Consider the following 23,253-nt stretch of genomic DNA (forward strand, 5'->3'; position numbering starts at 1 on the left):
ACAGCACGACTATCCAGACTCATTTAAAGTTTATTGCGCGGATATGCAAAAAGTGTTACTACTTCCAAAGTTATCTTTAAAAAAATCTGTCTTTGTTAGTAAATTAGTTGTGTTCAATGAAACTTTTGCTTCGTTAACAAAAGATGAAGAAAATATTTGCGTTTTGTGGCATGAAGCTATAAGTGGTCGCTCGGCGGAAGATGTGGCATCAGCATATTGCGGGCTTATTCAAAGATCCTCAGTTAACGTAGAGCACTACGAATTTTGGTGTGACAACTGCAGTGCCCAAAATAAAAACTGGAAATTATTTACGTCATTTGTGGTAATTGTCAATTCTAACTGGGGTCCAAACAGTATTACTTTAAAATACTTTGAAGCTGGGCACTCTTTTATGAGAGCCGACAGTGTCCACGGAAACATTGGCAAGCTATGGAAAAAGAGATCCAACATTTATGAAATGAACGACTTAAATGAGCTAATATTAAAAGCCTCTAGAAAAAATAAAACCTTACTAATGAAACATGATGATTTTTATCGCTTTAAAGACGGTGTAAAACAAAGAACAAAAAAAGATGAAAATTTCCCAAAACTTAACGTGATTAAAGTAGTACAATTTAGAAAAGGGTCAAGACAAATGTTTTATAAGAAAAGTCATACTGAAAACGAATTTATTAATTTTGACTTTTTAAAACCTAAATTTAATCTGGAAATGCCTGAGAGCAAAACTGAAGATAGGGGTGTAAATGTTCAAAAAAAACAAAAAATAATTACAGAGCTTCTTCCTGCAATGCTAAGCCAAAAAAGATTCTTTTGGGAGAAACTACCTGTTTCTGAAACATCAAATGATTTACTAAATAATCGAGTTTAGTTTTTATTATTTTTGTTTGTTTTATGTAATTAAATGTTGAATTCAAAAACTTTTTGTAATTTTTCTAATAAAATATATGTAAAAATTATAACTTTACCTACTTTTTATTTTTAAAAACCAAAATGTACCTAACTACTTGATTTTACATAGTTTTAAAGCAATCATAAAGTATCATATTAGCAAGTGTAATATAGTACCTACTAGTTTTTTCCTTGGCAAAAATAGTATGAATTAGGAACTAAGTAAGCATACTAGCTTTTTCCGCAGCAAAATCAATATTTCTTTGCATTTCAAAAATAGTAAGTGACATAGAATTAAAAAAACTGCAAATATTTGGAAAAAACTAAGTTACAGTTACAGGGACATACACTTGAAATCCACTGAACGAAAAAAAAAACAAAAAATAATATAATTCTATTAAACGGCGATATACTTTTCTTTCTTTTCGTTTCCTGAAAAGTTATCAAAACTCAGTTACTAGGTTTTTCCTTTTCACGGGAGATTTAATGATACAAGCATATAATTTGCACCACATATACTACACATATAAAGGTTCAAATTTAGATATGAGGCCATCTCAGATTTTGTCTTTTACAAAAATGGCGGGCGTTAAAAATGGCGGCTATACTTATGTGTTTAATAGTACCATAACTTGTGAACGAAAAGTCCGATTTCAACCAAATTTGGTATATAGGTTTTTTTATTTACAAGAGGGATTTAGTGAACCGGAAGAATCGGTTTACCAGAAGTTGTGTTTTTACTGGTTGTTTATATAAAAATATGTTTTTTTCAATTTTTTCCCTCTGTATATATCAATTTTTCAAAAAGATAATACCGCAATTGAAAAGAGCGTAAAAATATTTTGTAGAAAATATTTTGAACTTTTTAGTTATGTTAATTACCATTTAATAAATGCATAACGTATCTTCACATGTACCTATGTGTGGCAAATTCGTGCAAACATTATAAGAATTATTGTGCATTTAATGGTAGAAGCAAATAATTTGGACCACATATACTACACACATCAGGGTTCAAATTTAGATATAAGGCCATCTCAGATTTTACCTTTTACAAAGATAGCGGGCATGCAAAATGGCGACTATACATAATATGTGACTTATAGCACGATAACTTGTGAACGAAAAGTCCGATTTCAACCAAATTTGTTACATAGATTCTTTTTTTATGTGTAAGACCAAGGTCTTGAACCGGAAGAATCGATTTACCAGAAGTTGTGTTTTTCCTGATTTTTATGTAAAAACATGTTGTTTTTTTACCAATTCTTTCACGCTGTATATATTAATTTTTTAAAAAGTTAATACCGGCGTTAAAAAGAGCGCAAAAATATTTTCTAGGAAATATTTTGAATTCTTTAGTTATGTTAATTACCAATTAATAAATGCATAACGTATCTTAACATGTACCTACGAACCTATGTGCGGCGCATTCGTGCAAATAATATAAGAATTATTGTACATTTAATGGTAAAAGCATATAATTTGGACCACAAATACTACACATACAAAGATTCAAATTTAGATATGAGGCAATCTCAGATTTTGTATTTTACAAAAATGGCGGACATTCAAAATGAATCTACCGCACATAGGTACATGTGAAGATAGCTATAAATTTATTAAATGGTAATAACCATAACTAAAAAGTTCAAAATATTTCATAAAAAATATTTTTACACTATTTTCAATGGCGGTATTACCTTTTTGAAAAATCAATATATACAGGGTGAAAGAATTGAAAAAAAAACAACATCTTTTTACAAAAAAAATCAGGAAGGCACAACTTCTGGTAAACCGATTCTTCCTGTTCAAGACCTCGATTTTATTCATCAAAAAAAGAAACTTGATACCAATTTTGGCTGAAATCGGACTTTTCGTTTAAAAGTTATCGTGCTATTAATCACATATGTATAACCGCCATTTTGAATGCTCGCCATTTTTGTAACAGGCAAAATCTGAGATGGCCTCATATCTAAATTTGAACTTTTGTATGTGAAGTATATGTTGTCCAAATTATATGACTCTACCATTAAATGTACAATAATTCTTATAATATTTTCACGAATCTGCCACACATAGGTACATGTGAAGTTACCTTATGCATTTATTAAATGGTAATTATAATTAACATAACTAAAAAGTTCAAAATATTTCCTAAAACATATTCTTACGCTCCTAGTCAATAGTGGTATTACCATTCACGACATCGATCTTGTAAATCACAAAACAAACCTACGTACCAAATTTGATTGACATCGGACTTTTCATTCAAAAGATACCGTGCTATTAGTCATATATGTATAGTCCCCCATTTTGAATGACCGCCATTTTTGTAAAAATCAAAATCTGAGATGGCCTCTTATCTAAATTTGAACGTTTATATCGCACCTTGAAAACCATATGGCAATATCTGCAATTTTTTCATGAAATGACCTTTGAATGTAGTCTAATAAGGAAAAAAATCTATTTTTTAATGCTATATAGCAGCGTCTGCAAAAAATTTTAAGTTCGGCACCAGAAAGATACATCCATATGGCTTTTGTCAAAAATCGGTTCTTCTTTTTATACTATCAGGCATTATCTGCAGTAGTTGATGCTCTACGGTTCTAAAATTGGAAAAAAAAACCCAGATCTATATGGCAATATGTGCAAAATGTGACCCACGCTCGTAAAATGAAAGTAAGATCTACTAAGGAAACATCCTTTTAATGCAACAAGACAGAGTGCTGCATAGAGATTTGATTGCAACACTGGAAATAAGCGACAAGACTATAACAAATTGATATACAACGTCGTACTGCAGATCCCAAAAGAAAAGCGAATTATAACCGACAGACATTATATAAGCGACAGATTATAATATTCAAGACTTTGATTAAGTGTTAACACTAAAAATTTGTAATAAATAAGTACAATCAATAAAAAAACTGTTATTTTATATGAATTTTTACTGTATCATGTGCGTAAATTGATATATTTTTTAATACCATATGGCCGTATGTGCTAAAATACCTATTTCCTGGGGGAAATTTTACGTACTTCTTAATTCATATAAAAATATGTAAAATTAAAGACAATTGTGCCAAATACCAGGTTTGCAGCTTAATTTTTGGAATTACAGTAAATAAAATTAACTTTACAAAAACTTAAAATGCTCATAACTCAATATTATGATTTTTGCAGTTACTGCCCTATGGTTTTCAAGGTGCGATGTGTGCAGTATATGTGGACCAAATTATATGCTTGTATCATTAAATGTGCAATTCTTATAATATTTGCACGAATCTGCCGCACTAAAGGAAATAGCTTCAGAACAACATTAAGCAATATAAAATCTAAAAAATGAGTTGAAGCTTTAAAAATCATATGTAAATTATTATTTTTGGGGAAGCCAAGTGTGTAATTTGAAGAATAAACATTCAGTTTCAAGATTCTAAAGAATAATCGTGGCTTATTTCAATATAGACCGTTGTTTTTTAATTGCTAATTATGCTCATCTACTCGATTTTTAAGCCGCGTCACACTATATGTTGCATATCTGTCCCACTATATGATTGGATTATTTAATTAGCACATTAGCAATAATTAATTGTAATCAACTATTTTCAATAGGAAATAATCCACAATTTTACCCAAAAAATGATTTTTTAACGTTTCGAAGTTCAAATCTGGTTTCGTTGTCAAAATACAAAATACCTACTACTAAAATAAACAAAAATGTTGTTGCCAAGTAAAAAAAATCTTCTAATAATTTATTTAATCTCACTCATTTATATCGGCAATTCAGACGTATATTATACATTTTAATGATATCGCCAATATTTATGAGTTACGTTCCTGAGACGACTTTACTAAAAGATAGTTCATTCGATTACATGAAATCAATCCCAACTCAAGAATATCCGTCACAACAAAATCATAGCATGTGATCTGTCTTTAAAAAGACAACCAAATGCAATGATGACAGTAAAATTCTAACGTTAGAGATTCCATAGTAAATCACGAGGGAAAACCAGGAAAAAACCTCGTGATACTATCACTACATCGTAAGTATTTGGTCTTATATTTAATTTACTTTCAAAAAACTAATACCAAATTCTGACTTTAATATGTTTAAATTATAAATAATATTAATAATACATAGATATACAATATATAATACTAAAGTATAAAATTTTTACTAACTCGATATGTTATTGACTTACTAATAGTGGTATTTACTTTCTATTTACTTCCTCTTTCAGTATGGGTAACCACATCCTACTGCATTCTACCGAGGAATTTGCGACACAATTGGTTTCATTCAGCATAATTAGAGCCGCTTATTTGATCTTTCTCTTTTTACTATCTGATTCTTTCAGGACTATACTTAAATCTCTCCACTGAACTCTATGTTCATTATCCCATGCGTGTTGACATATTTGAGATCTATCAAATTCTCTATTTTTAATATAAGACTGATGTTCACTTATTCTAATGTTTAATGGTCTTGATGATTCATCTAAATAAAATTGTTCGCATTCACAAGGTATTTTATAAATTCAATTCTTTAGTTCTTTCTTGTTCATTGTTAGGTTTAGTTTTAGATAGAATAGATCTCAATGTGTTTGTTGTTTTGAATGTTGAATTTATTTCCTATTGTTTTAAGTTTCTAGGATAGTCGATTTATATATGGTATTGATATTTTCCTCGTATTATTATTAAAAATAAAAAACGTTAATAAAAAAATTAAAAGAGGCCTTTTTTTGTTTAAATTGGCCCAAAAAACAAAAAAAAAACGGGGAACAACTAGCAGAAAAGGTGATTTTTAGAATTTGTTTAAAAAAAATATTTAAACAATTTATGCCCAAGAATTTCGCCCAGCATTCTCCTTATTTGTTTAAAGTGAACATTTTTGAACAGGAATCCGCAAAATAGGGAATCAGAAATGTTTTGATACGCGAGCAGCCTCACATCATGGACTAACTTCTATTTCGAGAGGCCGCAATGATAACATTGGCCTTTCGTACCTTTTCCTCCGCGAATAAAGGCAGAGTTAAGAGAGAACGAAGAAAAAAAGTCATAAAATCATATGTCAAAAACGAATCTTAAGTGTCTTTGTGTATGAGTTTTCGTTTATATTACTGGATGAAGTGTCTTTGATAGCTAGAATCAGGGTATCGGAATCTATAAAAGCAAAGAAGTGAGCAAATGAAGTGTAAAAGAAAGCTTAGTATACGTAATGAGTTTTTGCTATATTGTGATGTGGTGTGACTATAATATACACTTAAGCAAAAATATTGCACAATATTTTATTTTGAGTCTGGTTTTGAAATATACATTTTTTCTTTGGGAACGTTTTGTACTTTTTGTTGCTAAATAAGTTGTGCTTGACTGAATATTCCACGTATATATGCATTGTCCAGTAACTTACATATTCCAGGGTTACAACAAATTTGTGGAGAAATTAATGAAATAGTCTGATTTTGCTTATAACATTTATTTAGAAAAGGAAACATTAACGAAAATATAATACTTTTTTACTGCAACAATGTAACAATTCAGTACTTAGTATTTCCTCCTCTAGCTCTAGTGATAGCCTGCATTCTTGGTTGCTTGTGAAAATGAATTAAAATAAAAACTAAATAAATTATGTACTAAAATCATTGTACATCGCTCTTCTGGCAGACCCACTACTAGCTGAGTATTATAAATAAGATTCCTGAGCTTTTCCATATCCAAAATTTTTAATGAAAAAAATTCACCTTATTTACGTTATTTATACGTTATTTTTGTTGCAGGAATCAGAACTTTTTATGGAACTCATCCGTGACGTAGCGAATGAACTAGACATAGACGTGCTGTGTTACAAAATTTTAAAAAACGTCAGCATTCTCACCCACGCGGACCGAGGTTCCCTCTTTCTAGCCCGATCGACGGGGGAAGAGAAGTACCTCGTCCCTAAACTGTTCGACGTCAGGCACGATTCCTCCTTCGACGAAGCCATCAGACTGTCCAGGTCTGAGGAACTGAAGATACCGTTCGGCGTTGGGATTGCCGGGACAGTGGCGCAGACGAAGACGCTTATCAATATCAGGGACGCATACAAGGTGAGGAAATGTTTTTTTTTTATTAAGGGGACTTTTACCTCCTTTCTAAATTACAAAAAAATCGATTTTTGTTTTTTACGTAAAAACATTTCTTACGCCCGGTTTCATAATCAACTTAAAGTGAACATTAACTAAAGTTCACTTTAACGTTGACATTTACCCATATGAAATGCATTGATAAAGGTACCAACTTAAAATTTAAAGTCCACTTTAACTGATTATGAAACCGAGCGTTAGTATCATATAAATACTTGCTGTTCTAAAATTTTATTAGGAAATTCGAAATAGAAACGAAGTTATAGCTGTATTTATAACGGTACCTACTTGAGCTAAAACTCGTTTGTATACAAAAGCACGTGCGGCGCCCGACCTGTGCAGCTGCAACTCGACAGTTGTATCTAAAACTTTTAAACTGAGCACGTGTTTTATATTAGAAATTTATCGAAAATTATTGTTTTGAAAATCGGAAATTATTCCTTGATCTGGTGGTCATTTAAAACGCAATCGAAGTAATGGGGCGCATTAAAATTAACATACTATTAAAAAACAATTTAAAGATAATGAGTTTACTTGATAAAACAATTCTGAATTACCCAGTTTCTCGGGAATAAAGTTAAATTTTAGTGATGCATTCTTCTTCTTGTAATAGGAATATGTCCTGTTTCTTCTGATTCAGTCTTTGCTGTGATGCGGAGCTCCAGCTGTTGTACCATCGTTTTTTGGGTCTTTCTACGGGTCGCTTGGTGTTGTTTTCTGTGTTTTTACCCATTTTACCAGACGTTCAGGGTCCACCCGATCTACGTGGTCTCTCCACATGCGTCGTCGTACTCTTGTCCATCTCACTACGTCTTGAACGCCTAGCTCTCTTAATGTGTCTTCGTTTCGTATCCTATCTCTGAGTTTGATATCTCCTATGGATCTTAGGGTTTTCATCTCTGTTATTCTCATTATTTGTTTGGTTTTTGTTGTCTCGGCCCTTGTCTCAGCTGTGTATGTCAGTACGGCTTTAACACATGCCTTGCGTGCACCTTATGGGAATAAAAATTGGAGAAATAGCAACGAGTTGGTCAAGAAATATCGGCGAAACTCGTATTGCTCAAGCCAGTAGAAGGAGCCAGCGGGATTTCAAAAGGGCAGAATTATAAAAAAAAGCTTGTGTCGACCATTTACAGCTTTTACTGAACAGTGAGAGCACCAGGAATCGCTGATTAGAGAAACATATGACCATTTTATTTGTTGAAACTACAGTAAAATACTTTAAACGCCGTTTTTGTCGAACCACATTTTTCAAAACTGGGAGACGATTTTCTCAAAATCTACTACACCAATCTCAGTAAACCATTTTTTTTTAATATATCTATACGACTACTACATAAACCTCTAAAAAGTAACAAAAAAAGCCCTTACCTTTTTAGTAAAGGGGTAAATTCACCTCCAAAACAGACGTTTAATCGAACTTTTTATAAAATCTCGTATAAAGGTCATCAAAATATAAAAAATATTTACTATATATTAACTATACCATCCATTTCTTCTTCTTCTTCTTCTTGTTATATTAGGCCTCTTGACCTGTTCTTAACCGATTTTGAGCTTGTATTCGTAGCTGTGATGTTGACTGCCAGCTATCTCGCCACCTTTTAAAGGGTCTTCCTATTGGTCTCTTGCCTATTGGCTTTGAATCTCTGGCTATACGGGATATCCTCTCGCTGTCCATTCTCGTCACATGCTGATTCCACTCTCGTCTTCTCTGTCTTCCCTATCGTACTATATCTTGTATGTTACAGAGTACAGAGATCATTGATTCTGTCGTTCGGTATGCTGTATCTTAGTATTTTCCCAGTTATTGACCTCAACGTTCTCAGTATCCTCTTGCTTTCTGCTGTGTCACAACTTGATTCTATCGCGTATGTAATGATTGGTCTTACACATGATTTGTATATGCGTACTTCTCCTTCCAGTCTCATATCCATCCTTCCATCCTGACATGCAATTGGCTTGATTTGCTTGCTTTCGGACGCTCTCTTTAACATCTCCATAACTACATATTTCGACTCCCAGTTATTTGAATCTCGAGACTTGTTCAATTAGTTCGTTGTTAATTACTGATTTGCATCTTATAGGTTCCCTTGACACTACCAGGAATTTGGTATTAGCTGTTGATATTTGCATGCTGTAGTTCTTAGCCACTGTATTGAAAATCTGTGCCATTCGCTGTAGGTTATCCTCGTTATCGTATATTAAGATTGCGTCATCAGCATAACAGAGGATTTTTATTTGTTTTTCTGCCATCTTATATCCATTGCATGTACTTTGAATGTCTTGTATGATTTTGTCCATTCATCATCATCATCATCATCATCATCATCATCACGTAGCGCTACAACCTTGGGTGGGTCCTGGCTGACTGTACAACTTTCTTCCAATTTGTTCGGTCTTCCATCAACCTAGGGTCAAATGGAATGTTGAGTTTTCGGAGATCTGATTGTATGTTATCTCTCCATCGCATTCTGGGACGTCCGAGTGGTCTTTTTCCTGTAGGAATCTCCTCCCATACCAGTCCTTTTACTAAATCCAGTCCAATTTTGTCCATTACTAAATTAATCCCCTTGTCGGATTCCCGAGTTGATTTCTAGTTCCGATGTTAGTTCATTCTCGACTTTTATTCTGGTTTTGTTCTTGGTATTAATATCTTTAATTATCCTTATCATCTTGTTACGCTGATTTTTCTCCTTTAGCAATCTAAGCACATCTTCTAATCTTACACAATCGAAGGCTTTAATCAAATCTATAAAGAACATAAATACAGGTTTATTATATTCCAGTACCTTCTCAGCAATTTGTCAGGCTATAAATAATATGATGTCTATTGTGGACATACTTTTCCGAAAACCTTGTTGTATAGAATCAATACGTACACAATCTACATAATAGGTCTGGATCCCGCGTATGAAAAAAAAGTTGATTAATAGCAAGCTGAAAATTTGTTAATAGCTTAAGGGTGTCTAGTCAGACAAACTTTGAAATATGGGAACACTGGAACAGGGGCAGTTTTAATTGTGGAACAGGTTAAAAATGTGAAACGGTCACACCACGAAAATGGCACATTTATTTTGTCCGACAGAACAGACTTAAACTCTCCGAACAGAGATTAAACTCTCATGCAAAAATCAGACTGCTAATTATCACCTGTCATAATTCCTGTCATTTGACATATTCTACATATTCCACTCATTAAAACGCCCATTTGGTTATAAATAGCAGTTTGATTTTTGCATGAGAGTTTAATCTCTGTTCGAGGAGTTTAAGTCTGTTCTGTCGGAAAAAATACATGTGCCGTTTTCGTGGTCTGACCGTTCCAAATTTTTAACCTGTTCCACAATTAAAACTTCCCCTGTTCCAGTGTTCCCATATATCAAAGTTTGTCTGACTAGACACCCTTAAGCTATTAACAAATTTTCAGCTTGCTATTAATCAACTTTTTTTTTATACGCGGGATCCAGACCTATAATATATAAATAAAAAAGTTATGTGAAAATAAAGAAAAATAGTAACTTAACTATATTTTTCTATCTCTGGGAGATAGTAATTGTAGAAGAAAGAAGAGCCCTTAAAGCTTTTATTTTAGTTTAAATATGTACAAACCCCTTGTATACACGTTTTATGTGGGTGAACGGTGAACTGCTCCGGCCACTTGCTTTGAAGTTCTTAGAGTGGAAGGCTCTATAATTCTTTTGTGGCATATCTCGAAATAAAACAGTAGCCCTTAGTGTTCGAAGTTTCGTAATAATGGCGAATACATAAAGCTTCAATTTCTTTTAAAAGAGGAAAATGATACAAATCTTGCACATTTTTATAGTACGGGTTTTAAGCGATACGATACGAACCTTTCACGATTTAATAGGTCCTTCAATGGAATATTAAGAAAAGGGAATATTGCCAACAAATAAGAACCAACAAGTATTATTACAGAATTGTTCTCATGGCCATGAAGAAGACGAAGAGACAAATATGTATGTTAAGAGCTGTTTAGACAGATTAGATAACTGCAAACGGCAGTTGTTACCATGACATACGTATTTACTTTGCACTATTAATTTATATACAGTGCTAGTCAAAAGTCCGTACCCCCCTCGTATCTTTTGAACGGTTATACTTATAATAGTGAAATTTGGAGGGAGGAAATAAACGGATTTAGGCGTCTTAACTAGTTATGACAGGTGACGTAATAATGACAGATGACGTTGCAGCGCCACCATGACAGATAATTTTAAATGGGACCTTATGGCAAGTGATACCTCGTTTGAAAGGTATTGAAAATACCTATTCAGTCATACTAATTTTGTTTGAGTTTAAGCTAAGTTTGATGAATAAATGAAATAATAGAAAATTGTAGTTTCGCATTTAATTAATAAAAATTCAAACCTCCGCCTATGATTACTTGTCAAAAGGGTTGACGTTGACGTAAAAACTATTAGAGAACTGAAAAACGTGAACTTTTTTGACAAAAAAAAACATAGGCGGACATTTGAATTTTTATTAATTAAATGCGAAACTACAATTTTATATTTATTTCATTTATTCACCAAAATCAAAATCAATTTATATCCAAAAAAATTAGTATGGCTGAATAGGTATTTTCAATACCTTTCAAACGAGGTATCACTTGCCATAAGGTCTCATTTAAAATTATCTGTCATGGTGGCGCTGCAACGTCATCTGTCACTATTACGTCACCTGTCATGACTAGTTAAGACGCCTACATCCGTTTATTTCCTCCCTCCAAATTTCACTATTATAAGTATAACCGTTCAAAAGATACGAGGGGGGGTACGGACTTTTGACTAGCACTGTATTTATTAACAACTGACGTTCTGCCGGACAGCAATTGCAGTTAAACGGCAAATGTTGCCGTGGTGACAACTGAAACTGCCGCTTGCAGTTGCCGTTTGCCGTCGTTGTCGGAATCGTACCTTACAACACAAAATACTGCTCTGAAATTAGTTCTAAGCGCTAAAATAGAAGGTCTATCGGGTATTGGTGAAAATCTTATATTATAGCTGATCTGCCGAAGTCCCGAGGACTTGTATAAGAGTCAAACGACATTCTTCTTCTTCTTACTCACACGAGACTTGTTAGTCTCTGGTATTTGGTCATGAGACCTTTGTACCACACTCCACACCCTGTTCTTCTCCTTAAACTATAATAAGTTATGTGACCTCAACGAGGGCCAATAATTATCTTATAGGTAGTTTTAGGATCTCTTCTGGTTCAAACCTGAGTTGACCAGTGAATTCCTGTCTTACATCATCTAGCACACTGCAATGGCAGTCTCCTTTTCCATTTCACTCTTTCTGCACCACGGTTTATTCACCTTACCTAGTTTGTATAGGTGATTTTTTAAACGGCAATGTCCAGTCACCATTTCAGTGACGTTTTGATCTCTTGTTTATGAAGGTTCATCAAACTGTTCGAGAGTTTTTTTATCAATATTATTGATTATTTTTTTAGTCGGATTTGCCCTTGAGTGGTTCTCCATTTCTTTCGATGCTTCTTTATCAGCCATTTCCGAACCTCGTTTTTCGTAGCATCTTTAGTGATGCCACAGAAAGATTCTGGACCTTCAAAAGTTTCTCTCGAGCCTTGTTTCGCTAACATATCTGCTCGTTCGTTCATAGGCACTCCTTCATAACCCGGCACCCATATTAAAGACACTTTATTGTCTTTTGCCAGGTTGTTAAAGAGATCTTTGCAGTTTCTCACCAGTTTTTATTTGGTGGGAGGGTTCTTTATAGCTAGAATAGCCGATTGGCTATCTGTGTACATGTTGATACTCTTAGCTTTACGGTATTCTTCAATGATTGCATAAATGCAGGCCACCAAACCAAAAACTTCAGCCTGGAACACCGTTGAATGTTGACCTAGGCTGTAAGATTTATTATAGTTACATGTTTGCCCAAAGACTCCTGATTCAGTATCATGGGCAGTTTTAGATCCATCAATGAACCATATTAAGTCCACATTAATATTTGTGACTTTTTGTTCTCTAGATGGTATAATTGTGTTAATCTTCTCAGTGAAGATTAGTTCTGGTATCATCATCATATCTAAGTTCATCATGAAGATGGATTCCTCAAGCATAGTCCCAGTAGTGTTTGTGTGGCTATTCAATACATAATTTGGCCTCCAAGTAGTCAAACGACATATCAAAGCACTGTTGTTGATGTACGCAAAAAGTATATACAAATTAAAAAAAGAAACATCGAAATCCATTAACAAGAATTAGACAGAACAGCTTCTTCCGATTTTGATAATCACATTTTGAAGCTTTGTGGACAATTCCGTTGAAAGGGAATCTATATTTTGGTACAATAAGATTTTAAAGTATGTTCTTTCAAATGACGCTAATTATCATCATCAGTGGCGTCACAGCTCTTTATAAGCACCGAAAATTGAGTGTTTTTCGCCTTAATTTGTTAATAACCAAAAATCGACTGCAAGAAACATAATATAAGTACTTGTTATAGAGGTCCATGCTGCTCAAAACAACTGTCGTTTACTTGGCTGGGAGAGTATCACAAACAAGGTACTTTTATTTACTTATTTCCCTGAACTAAATATACAGAGCTATGTTCTATCTCATTTTATTAGAATACTTTCTCTCTCTCGATCACGCGCATCTGGCTAAAATTTGACCCGCACAGATATAATGATCTGTACTTTTTTATGTTTAGTATCGTATATTTTTGTTTTTTGTCGTATCCTTTTGCTTGCTTTTACCACTGTCTTATTGCGTTGTATAATAAATCATTTTATATAAATAAAACACCATAACATACTACAAAGTAAACTCCTATTAACCCAAATATGCTTAATAGCCTAAATATCTTCAACATTGATTAAACTATCGTCATATTTCATTTTAATTACAATTCTAACGCTTATTGCTATTACTGTAGTAATATTTTTACGACCCTATCCACCCTTATTTTTATTACCATTAAATATTTACCGTTTGCTGCCTGAACATTTATTGTGGAAAGACGGTAATAAAATTGTTGGAAATTTATTTAAGTGTGTGGGAAGATCGGATTGTTTTGGCACTAACGTTATGACATAAATTCCGATGGAAACGATTAAAATAAAAGATGGCTACATCCTCGATGTGTAATTAAAGCACAAATTCTGGATGACGTAATACTGTTTTTTTAATAAAGAAAATTTAATGTATTCCAAAAGGGCTACATTACAGAACGTTTTCGATATTTAAAATATCATCATCAGTGTTTAGAACTGGTTGATCACAAGCTGGACAGAATACCTGAATGAATTATTTGAAGACGATAGAAACAACTTAACTCAGATAATCAATGCAACTGGGCCAGACATATTGAAAGAAGAAGTAGAATACGCAATAAGAAACGCTAAAAATGGAAAAGCAAACGGACCTGATGAAATCCCTACAGAACTGCTGAAGCTTTTGAATGATAAATCCGTAACCATAATATTGCATATATTCAATACAATATACAGTACTGGTATAATACCGCAAGAATGGTTGCTGTCTACGTTTGTCACCATACCGAAGAAAACTAAGGCAATGCAATGTTCAGATCATCGAACAATCTCCTTGATGAGTCACCTGCTTAAAATATTTCTTAGAGTCATTCACAACCGAATCTATCAAAAACTAGACATCGATATTAACGATACACAGATGGGATTCAGAAAAGGATTAGGTACAAGGGATGCTCTCTTTGCCTTGAACGTTCTAACACAGAGATGCCTAGATGTTAACCAAGAGGTACACGCCTGCTTTATAGACTTTGAAAAGGCCTTTGACAAAGTACGCCACAGTAAACTCAAAGAAATCCTGGAGAGTAAGAACATTGACACCAGAGACATACAAATAATATTAAATCTGTACTGGAATCAGCGAGCTAATATAAAAATAGAAGAACAAACATCGGACGAAATAGAAATACGTAGAGGAGTACGACAGGGTTGTATATTGTCACCGCTCTTATTTAATATCTACAGCGAACAAATATGCCAAGAAGCTCTCTCATATGCAAACGAAGGGATAATAGTCAATGGAGAAGTTATCAATAACATTCGATATGCTGACGATACTGTGATAATGGCAAGAACAGCGGAAGATCTACAACATTTAGTTGAAACTATGAATGAGATATGTAATAACTACGGCATAAGGATGAACGTCAAAAAAACCAAATATATGACCTTCAGTAAGAATCCAATAAATGACACTAGTATCACAATAAACGGTACCCAACTTGAAAAAGTAAACGAATACAAATACTTGGGAACCCTTATCAATGAAACAGGTGACCAAAATCACGAGATAAAAAGACGTATTGAAATTGCCAGGTCTACTTTTATAAAAATGAAAAAATTATTTTGTAATCGTGATATTAGTATTCATCTACGAACTAGAATGTTAAAATGCTATGTATTCAGTACTTTGCTCTACGGTGTGGAGTCATGGACTCTTAAACAGAGGAATATTAAAAATCTTGAAAGCTTTGAGATGTGGTGCTACCGCCGTATACTACGAATAAGTTGGGTGGATAAAATTACAAATGAAGAAGTAATACGCAGAATAAATAACGAGCCAGAAGTTCTACGGAGTATAAAAAAGAGAAAACTTGAATACTTAGGCCACCTGATGAGAGGACAAAAGTACACATTCCTACAAAATATAATGCAAGGAAAAATCCAAGGACGAAGAAATCCAGGCCGTAGAAGAATGTCCTGGATGAGAAATTTGAGAGAGTGGTTTGGCTGTACCACTAACGAATTGTTCAAAACAGCAGTAAATAAAATTAGAATCGCCCTAATGATATCCAATCTCCGATAGGAGAGGCACTCAAAGAAGAAGAAGATCACAAGCTGAGCCTCCTAAGAAATACCAGGGTATGAACCTTTTAAATGGTATAATAAATTGTTATATTAACATAGTTGCTTAAAATTCTAAACGATAGAAAAAGTTTATAAAGATTGGGCCCTTAGGCAGCATGACTCCCATAGCACGTGGGTTGCCGAACAGGTGAATTTGTCTCTACATGAGGACTTTTAGATGGCAGCTGACAGTCCATCTAGTACACTTTTTAACAGGACATGGACCGTACCCAACATATTTGGAAAGATTTAACTTAAAAGATGATGCATATTGTGAATGTGGAGAACTAGGTACACCAGAACATATAGTGTTACATTGTGAAAATACTATAGAAAATGAAGAACATAGAGAAATGAGAAGAAGATTAGAAAGAATTGAAATAAAAGATATATTACAAAATGAAGAATATTTTGGAATATTAAACAATCTAACAGAAATAATATCTAAAAAACAACAAGAAATCTATAATAATAGAAGAAGACAACAAATAATGCAACCCTGTTGAAGTTGAGTAAGATAAAGTTAAAATAAATAAAATATAAATTCAAAAATAGATATTTACAATTCTAATAATAATAATTCAATATAAAATATATAAATAAAAATAATAATTCAATAAATAATTCATTAAATTAAAAAAAAAGACTACCAACTCTCTTCTGAAAATAGAGGGACTGTCTTTATAACTTAGAAGGGAGTTGATAGTACCAAAAATATTTTAACAAATGTATATTGTTTAAATTTGTTAAATGTATTTGTTAAATGTAATTAATAGATTATGGCAAATTAATTAGTATATTGTAAAAATAGATTAAGTAGTTTAGTAAAAATTGTAAAAATATAAAAAAATATCTGTAATCCCATCAGGAAAAAACGACCTGGATTAGTCACTAGAGGCCAGGTCATATGTATAAACAATAAATAAATAAATAAATAAAAGTCCATCTAGTTCTGAGTTGCCTGAGTTGTCTGAGTTGCCATCTAACAGTCCTGTTTAGCAAACCACGTAATGGGGAGTCATGCTGTGTCTAAGTGCCAAATATTTATAAATTTTATCCATCGTTTGGAATTTTAAACAATTAAGCTAATATAACAAGTTTGTATACCGTTTAAGGGGTTCATACCCTGGTATTTCTTTGGTGGCTCAGCTTCGAAAACGTTTTGTGATGTAGCCCTTAAAGGGATTTTAATAATTTGTTATACTAGGCTATTGATTATGTATTTTAGAAAGGAACTACAACGTTAACGGGGTTTTCTTGTTTCATATAGTCAATGGACTTCTAAGTATAAAAAACCGCGGAGTGCTACCATTTAAAGGGGTGCGTTTTTGAGAAAGGGGTGAATTAGTCCCTAGGAACAGGGCGAATTAGGATGAGTTCTATGAACTTTTGGTGCAAACACGTCTACAGGAAAATTGTTCCAGGTTAAATTTACTATCGAAGTATCACAATTTGAAAGTCAAAAATACTTTATTTACAAAAAATTTATTCAAACTAAAAGCAAGAAAAAATACGAAAGATTTTGTTTTTTGCCCCATAACTTTTTTCCACTGGGTTATAGGTATAGGCTTCGCTTCACAGAACAAAAACTTCCATCCTTTCTGTTTAAAATGACGCATGTCTCTGTGATTTACAGTCTTCAAAATATGATTTTTCAAAGTTCACCACTCAGAGCGATTTTGGGACATTTTCCTTGTTACTTCGCAAACATTGTTCTGTAACTTTTTCTACGTAGATTTAGGCATATGCAATGTTACATTTAATAGAAAGAGAAGTCATTACCTTTAAAATGGTCTATCGTAGAATGCTGTATAACTATTTTTAAGCAAGATATGGTTTTTCAAGATTTTATACTTTTAATGATTTTTGATATATTTTCCGATTATTTTTAAATTTCTCATTATAACTTTTTTTATTGTATATTTAGGTATATATATCGTGCAATAGAAAATAAAGCTTATTTTCTTTGCTTTAAAATGGTGTATTGCAAAAAATTCTGGGCCTATTTGTAAACAAGGTATGCTTTTTAAAGTGTGATATATACACATGCAATAGGTGCCACTAAGTTGGAACCATATTGAAACCTTTTTTTTATTAACTTTATGAAAAAAGTTATTCTTTATAAAATGCTCTGCATAATCTAAAACCTAAGATGCAATTATCAGATATAAAATTTTATCAATAGTGTACGAGGTATGTTAAAAAATATGAATTTCGCTCAAGAGTAAAGTACCTTTATATGTCACAATATCGAAAAGTGTTATTAAGAAAAATTATTTGTAAATAAAAATTATGTTACAATGTGCAGTTATATTCTTCCGATTGAAAATTTTGTTTTTTAATTTTTCTCAATTTATAGTGCAGTCACTGAAGGTGGATATCAGCTATTACCTCCGATTTCGTTGAACCTCCATCGATTTGCATGAAAATTGGTGAGTGGTTAGAGGATATCTCAAGGAACAAAGGTGACATAGTGCCAACTTGCGCTTTTACCCTGGGGGTGGATGCCACCCCTCCTCGGGGGTGAAAATTATTTTATTAAAAATAACCACCCACACAATTCGATAGAGGGACAAATTATAAGTAAAATTTGTTATAAAAAGTTATTAAAATAAATCAAAACTTTTTTAGTTATTAAAGATCAAAGATTTTAATTTTTCGTGAGAAAATGCATGTTTTTAACCGATTTTTCATAAATAACTCAAAAACTATAAGTTTTTACAAAAAAGTTATTATTATCAATATTGAGGCTAATAAAAAACCAAATAAACTCTTTACTAGAAAAACCTTTTTATGTTAAATAAAAGTAAGTTATAGGTAATTGAATGTATATTTCTTTCGTCGAGTACCCAAATCTGAGTATTCAAGCTTAAATACCGGCAAAATGATGCATTTTATAGCATAAACTTATTAAACCTTTATCAAAGTTCATAGAAATATCTATCAAATAAGCCCTCGAACAAGTTGATAGCATTAAAATTTATGCACCAAAAATGTTTCAAAATGTGTCTTTTAAAAGTTTTTCCAAAAAATGATTGTTTTTTTTTGTAAATAACTCCGTTAGTGTATAAGATATCAGGTTCACCTAAAAACTAGTTAAAAGTTGATTCCAAGAGCTAGTAAAAAATATCGAAATTAGTCTTTTAAACCTCTCACTTTTTTAACGATAATAGGTTAAATGGCCCCGGCTACATGGTTCTCGCAGCAAAATTGAAATTTTAAACGTTTCTATCTCGGTTATTTTTTACTCTAAGGAAATAATAAAATGGGTAAAATATTTTAAACAGAAGAAACTAAAATTTAGTTATATAAAATTTTTTACGTATATTGAGTATTTTTGGAGTTATTATCAAAAAAAAATGAAAAGTACGATAATTATAAAAATTTTGATTTTTTTAATTGTATCTTTTTTTCAAAAATATGCATTCTACACCAGTGAAAATTGTTAAAATCATTAACTATGTTAACATAAAAAAAATTCTTGTGAGGATTACTACAAACTTTAATTTTTGTGGGAATGGCGTATGTTTTATTTTTCACTTTTTCCTAAAAAAATCGAAAAGGTTCTCTTATTTTCATCATAACTTGCTTATTTTTGATGCTATTAACTTCTATTGGAGCTCATTTGATAGGTACTCCGAAGTACTTTGACAAGTGCTTAACAAGTATATTCTATAAAATGCATCGTTTTCCCGTTTTGTAAGCTTGAATACTTAGATTTGAGTACTCGTCGAAAAAAATATACATTCAATTACCCATAACCCACTTTGAAATAACATTAGTTTAGTTCTTTAAGTGAGGAGTGTATTAAATTTTTTATTATCTTTAATTTTGTTAATTATAGTTTTTTTTTACAAAAGCTTATAGTTTTTGAGTAATACGTAAAAAACAGCTTTAAAACATGCATTTTTTTAAGAAAAAAATAAAATTTTTGAGATTTAATAACTCAAAAAGTAGTATTGATTTACGTTAATAACTTTATATAACAAATTTTTCTTAGGACTTAATGCTCTACCGATTTCTGGTATTTTTTTATTAAAAAAATTTCACCCCCCGAGAAGGGGTGGCATCCACCCCCAGGGTAAAAGCGCAAGTTGGCATCATGTCACCTTTGTTCCTTGAAATATATTCTAACTACTTACCAATTTCCATGAAAATCGATGAAGGTTCAACGAAATCGTAGGTGAAAACCTTCATTGACTCCACTATTACGGATACTCTTTGATATCATACGGATATTTTGTTTAAAAATAGTCCTAGAATTTTTTACAATACACCATTTTGAAAAGAAAATATGCTATTTTTTTTATTTCACGATGTATATAGCTAAATTTTTTTTTGTAAGCATTTATTAACAATCAGAATTACATATTCTATGAGTTAATTTGATAACAAGTACATATAGCTAAATGTACAAGAAAAATAGCCATAATGAAAAATTTAAAAAATAATCATAAAAAATATCAAAAATTATTAAAAGTATAAATTCTTGAAAAAGTATAACTTGTTTAAACATAGTCATACATCCTTATAAAAATAGACCATTTTAAAGGCAATTGACTTCTCTTCCTACTAAATGTACCATTGCATCTACCTAGAAATGCGTAGAAAAGAGTTACAGAGCAATGTTTGCGAAATAAAGGGGAAAATGGCCCAAAAATGCTGTGAGCTGCGAACTTTGAAAAATACTATTTCGGAAACTATAAATCCTAGGGACTTCTACCGAACGTCATTTTAAAAAGGATGGTGGTTTTTTTCGCTGAAGCAATTCCTATACCTATATCTCTGTGGAAAAAAGTTATGGGGCCAAAAACAAAATTTCTTTCTTTCGTGTTTTTTCTTGCTTTTTTTGAGTATATTTTTGTAAAAAAATATTTTGGAGTTTAGAATGTGTTATTTCGATATGAAATTTAACCTGGAACAATTTTCCTGTAGACCTGTTTGTACCAAAAGTGCATAGAACTCACCCTAATTCACCCAGTGCCTAGGGACTAATTCGCCCCTTTCTCAAAAGCGCACTTATTTAAATGGTAGCACTCCGCGGGTTTTACAATTTTAGAGTTACATTGACCATATGAGATAATAAAATCCCGTTAACGTTGTAGTTCCTTTTAGCTCTCTTATTTTGAACATAATCAATAGCCTTTACCTTTTATAAAACACTTTCATTTAATTTTTGAGACTGCTGGTATGCAGCCAGGAAAATTTTTCCTTGTGGATTTTGTTTTTTTTAATGTCTGATAGCAATGTGAAAGGAAAACTAAATCATACAAAGTGATAGTATCAATTTTCAAGTAAATACGTGTTGAAAAAATGGAAGACAGTTTCGCCCTCTTGGTCTCTTCACAGAGGCCTATGGTCTGCTCTGAATTGAAAAGAAAACAAGCTGTTTCCCTGCCAACTTATACAAATAATTCGCTTTCAGACGCTGTAGCAACATCTATAAAGACGGTGGTCTCAAATACACGCTTCACTCAGCCTACGGCGTCTATTGGAGACAACTGGCTAAGTTAGGGGTCACTTCAATTCACCCCGTGATTTGAATTTGTTTTAGAATTACTATTTTTAACTATTTTCGGTTGTAAGATAGTTTTTGCCCTTCAAAGTTTATTAAAGCAACGAAAATGAACAATTTTCCTACTGCGGGCGTGACTACAGCGTCTATTGAAGACCACCGGTTAACACAGAGAAATCCCAGATCCGAAAATCTAAAGACTTTTACGTTAGGTGCTCTACAAGCGCCGTAATTAAGATACATATAACCAATTATTAATTTGCACCTATTTCTCGACCAATTTTTCTCTAGAAATCGTGAAAATTTCATTTAAATGAGTTCAGAGAAATATCTGCGAGCATCAGAAGCGTTAGTTATTCTAAAAAGAAAAAAGCAATCAGTGTGATTAAAGTAGAAAAGAAAAATCCTTGATTGGTCTAAAAAAAAACCAAAAATGGAATATTGCACATTATGTGCAATGTTGTCGGTGTTAAAATAAAATCGGTAAAGTAGAGGAAGACAGATAATTTGTAAGATAAAGACAATAAAAGTATACGTGATGGATTTGTTCGTTATTTGATGGAAATTGATTTTATCTAACAATAAAACGCTGAAAAACTTTGATTTTCAATACTTCCTCAAAATTTATAAACACAGTAAGCCTAGAAATAATTTAAATCTCTCGTATGAGAAACTAGCGAGAAAATAGTTAATGGTAGGGGAGCAAAGTATGCTAAATGTGCAGTCACTCGAGCGCTTTGGGGACCTATTGGGTTGTGATTATTAGGTCCTAAAACCAAAAAAAATTAAGTAGTTTTCTATTTTAGTGGGGACTTGTCCATTTTTAATTTAATTTTCCATTTCCAACAATCTGAAGGATAAAAAAAGAAACGAATGGATAAGAAAAATCACTAAGGTCAAAGATGTATATTAAAAAATAGCAGAACTGAAATGGAAATTCGCTGGGCTCAATGCAAGGCAAAAGGACGGCAGATGGAATAACCAAATACTACACTGGACACCCTGGGAATACCGAAGAGGAAGAGGCAGAGGAAGACCTCAAATGAGTTGGATCGATATAAAAAAAAGAATGTGTGTGTACTTTGTACGCACGTAAGAAGTTATACTTCTACTACATATTATGTGATTTTTTAGACAATACCAAAAATTTAAAAAAATAAAAGAATAAAACGCACACAAACACATTGAAAAATGCCACAAAGAAAAAATGATTTCTGAACGATAATAATTGTTGGCAAAAATTTTAAATACGCATTTTCTGAAAAAAAAATTATATAACAAATATACTTACAATCATAAAATGCATAAAAAAATTAAAAAAATAAAAACTTGCATCGCGAATCGAACCCGTGACTTTCGGGTCGCTTTGATTCGTAATCGAAGCCTAGACTCACTCGTCCAATTCCACATTATTTGTCATGTGGAAAAATAGGGTAACTGAACGTTTTACTGTTTGACAGTTGTTTTGAATATAATTAAATTATGTAGTTTAAATTTTGTGGAAGAAAATATTAAAATATAACAAAACAGTAAGAAAACAATATATTAGATGAAGATTGGTAGAACTTTTGTTGGTAATCAAATTAAGTATGTAAATCAAAGCATTACATACCTACTAGATAAATAAATCTACGCCAAAAAATCATAATTTAAAAATAAAAATAAAAATCGGACCTAATTTGGGATTTCTCTCTAAAATCCCCATTCTTGAGAAAATAAATGTACAGTAGAGCGTCGATTATCCGAACGTCGATCAACCGAACGACCGCTTATTCGAACTATCGACTCCCGCGTCCCGCACTCGAATACCGAGCAAGCGTTTGGAATTGACGCTTAAAATAT

General features: G+C 32.4%; 1 protein-coding gene across 1 annotated transcript in view; it reads left to right on the forward strand.

Moving 5' to 3' along the window:
• Positions 1-23,253, forward strand: part of LOC114330622 (cGMP-specific 3',5'-cyclic phosphodiesterase) — a 335,506-nt gene that overhangs the window by 146,545 nt on the left and 165,708 nt on the right. The window contains exon 3 of the mRNA XM_028280022.2: positions 6,669-6,977. Within this exon, the coding sequence (XP_028135823.1) occupies positions 6,669-6,977 (309 nt within the window). The remainder of the gene's footprint in view (positions 1-6,668; positions 6,978-23,253) is intronic.

The sequence above is a fragment of the Diabrotica virgifera genome, chromosome 6, assembly GCF_917563875.1.
Source record: "Diabrotica virgifera virgifera chromosome 6, PGI_DIABVI_V3a".
Lineage (NCBI taxonomy): Eukaryota > Metazoa > Arthropoda > Insecta > Coleoptera > Chrysomelidae > Diabrotica > Diabrotica virgifera.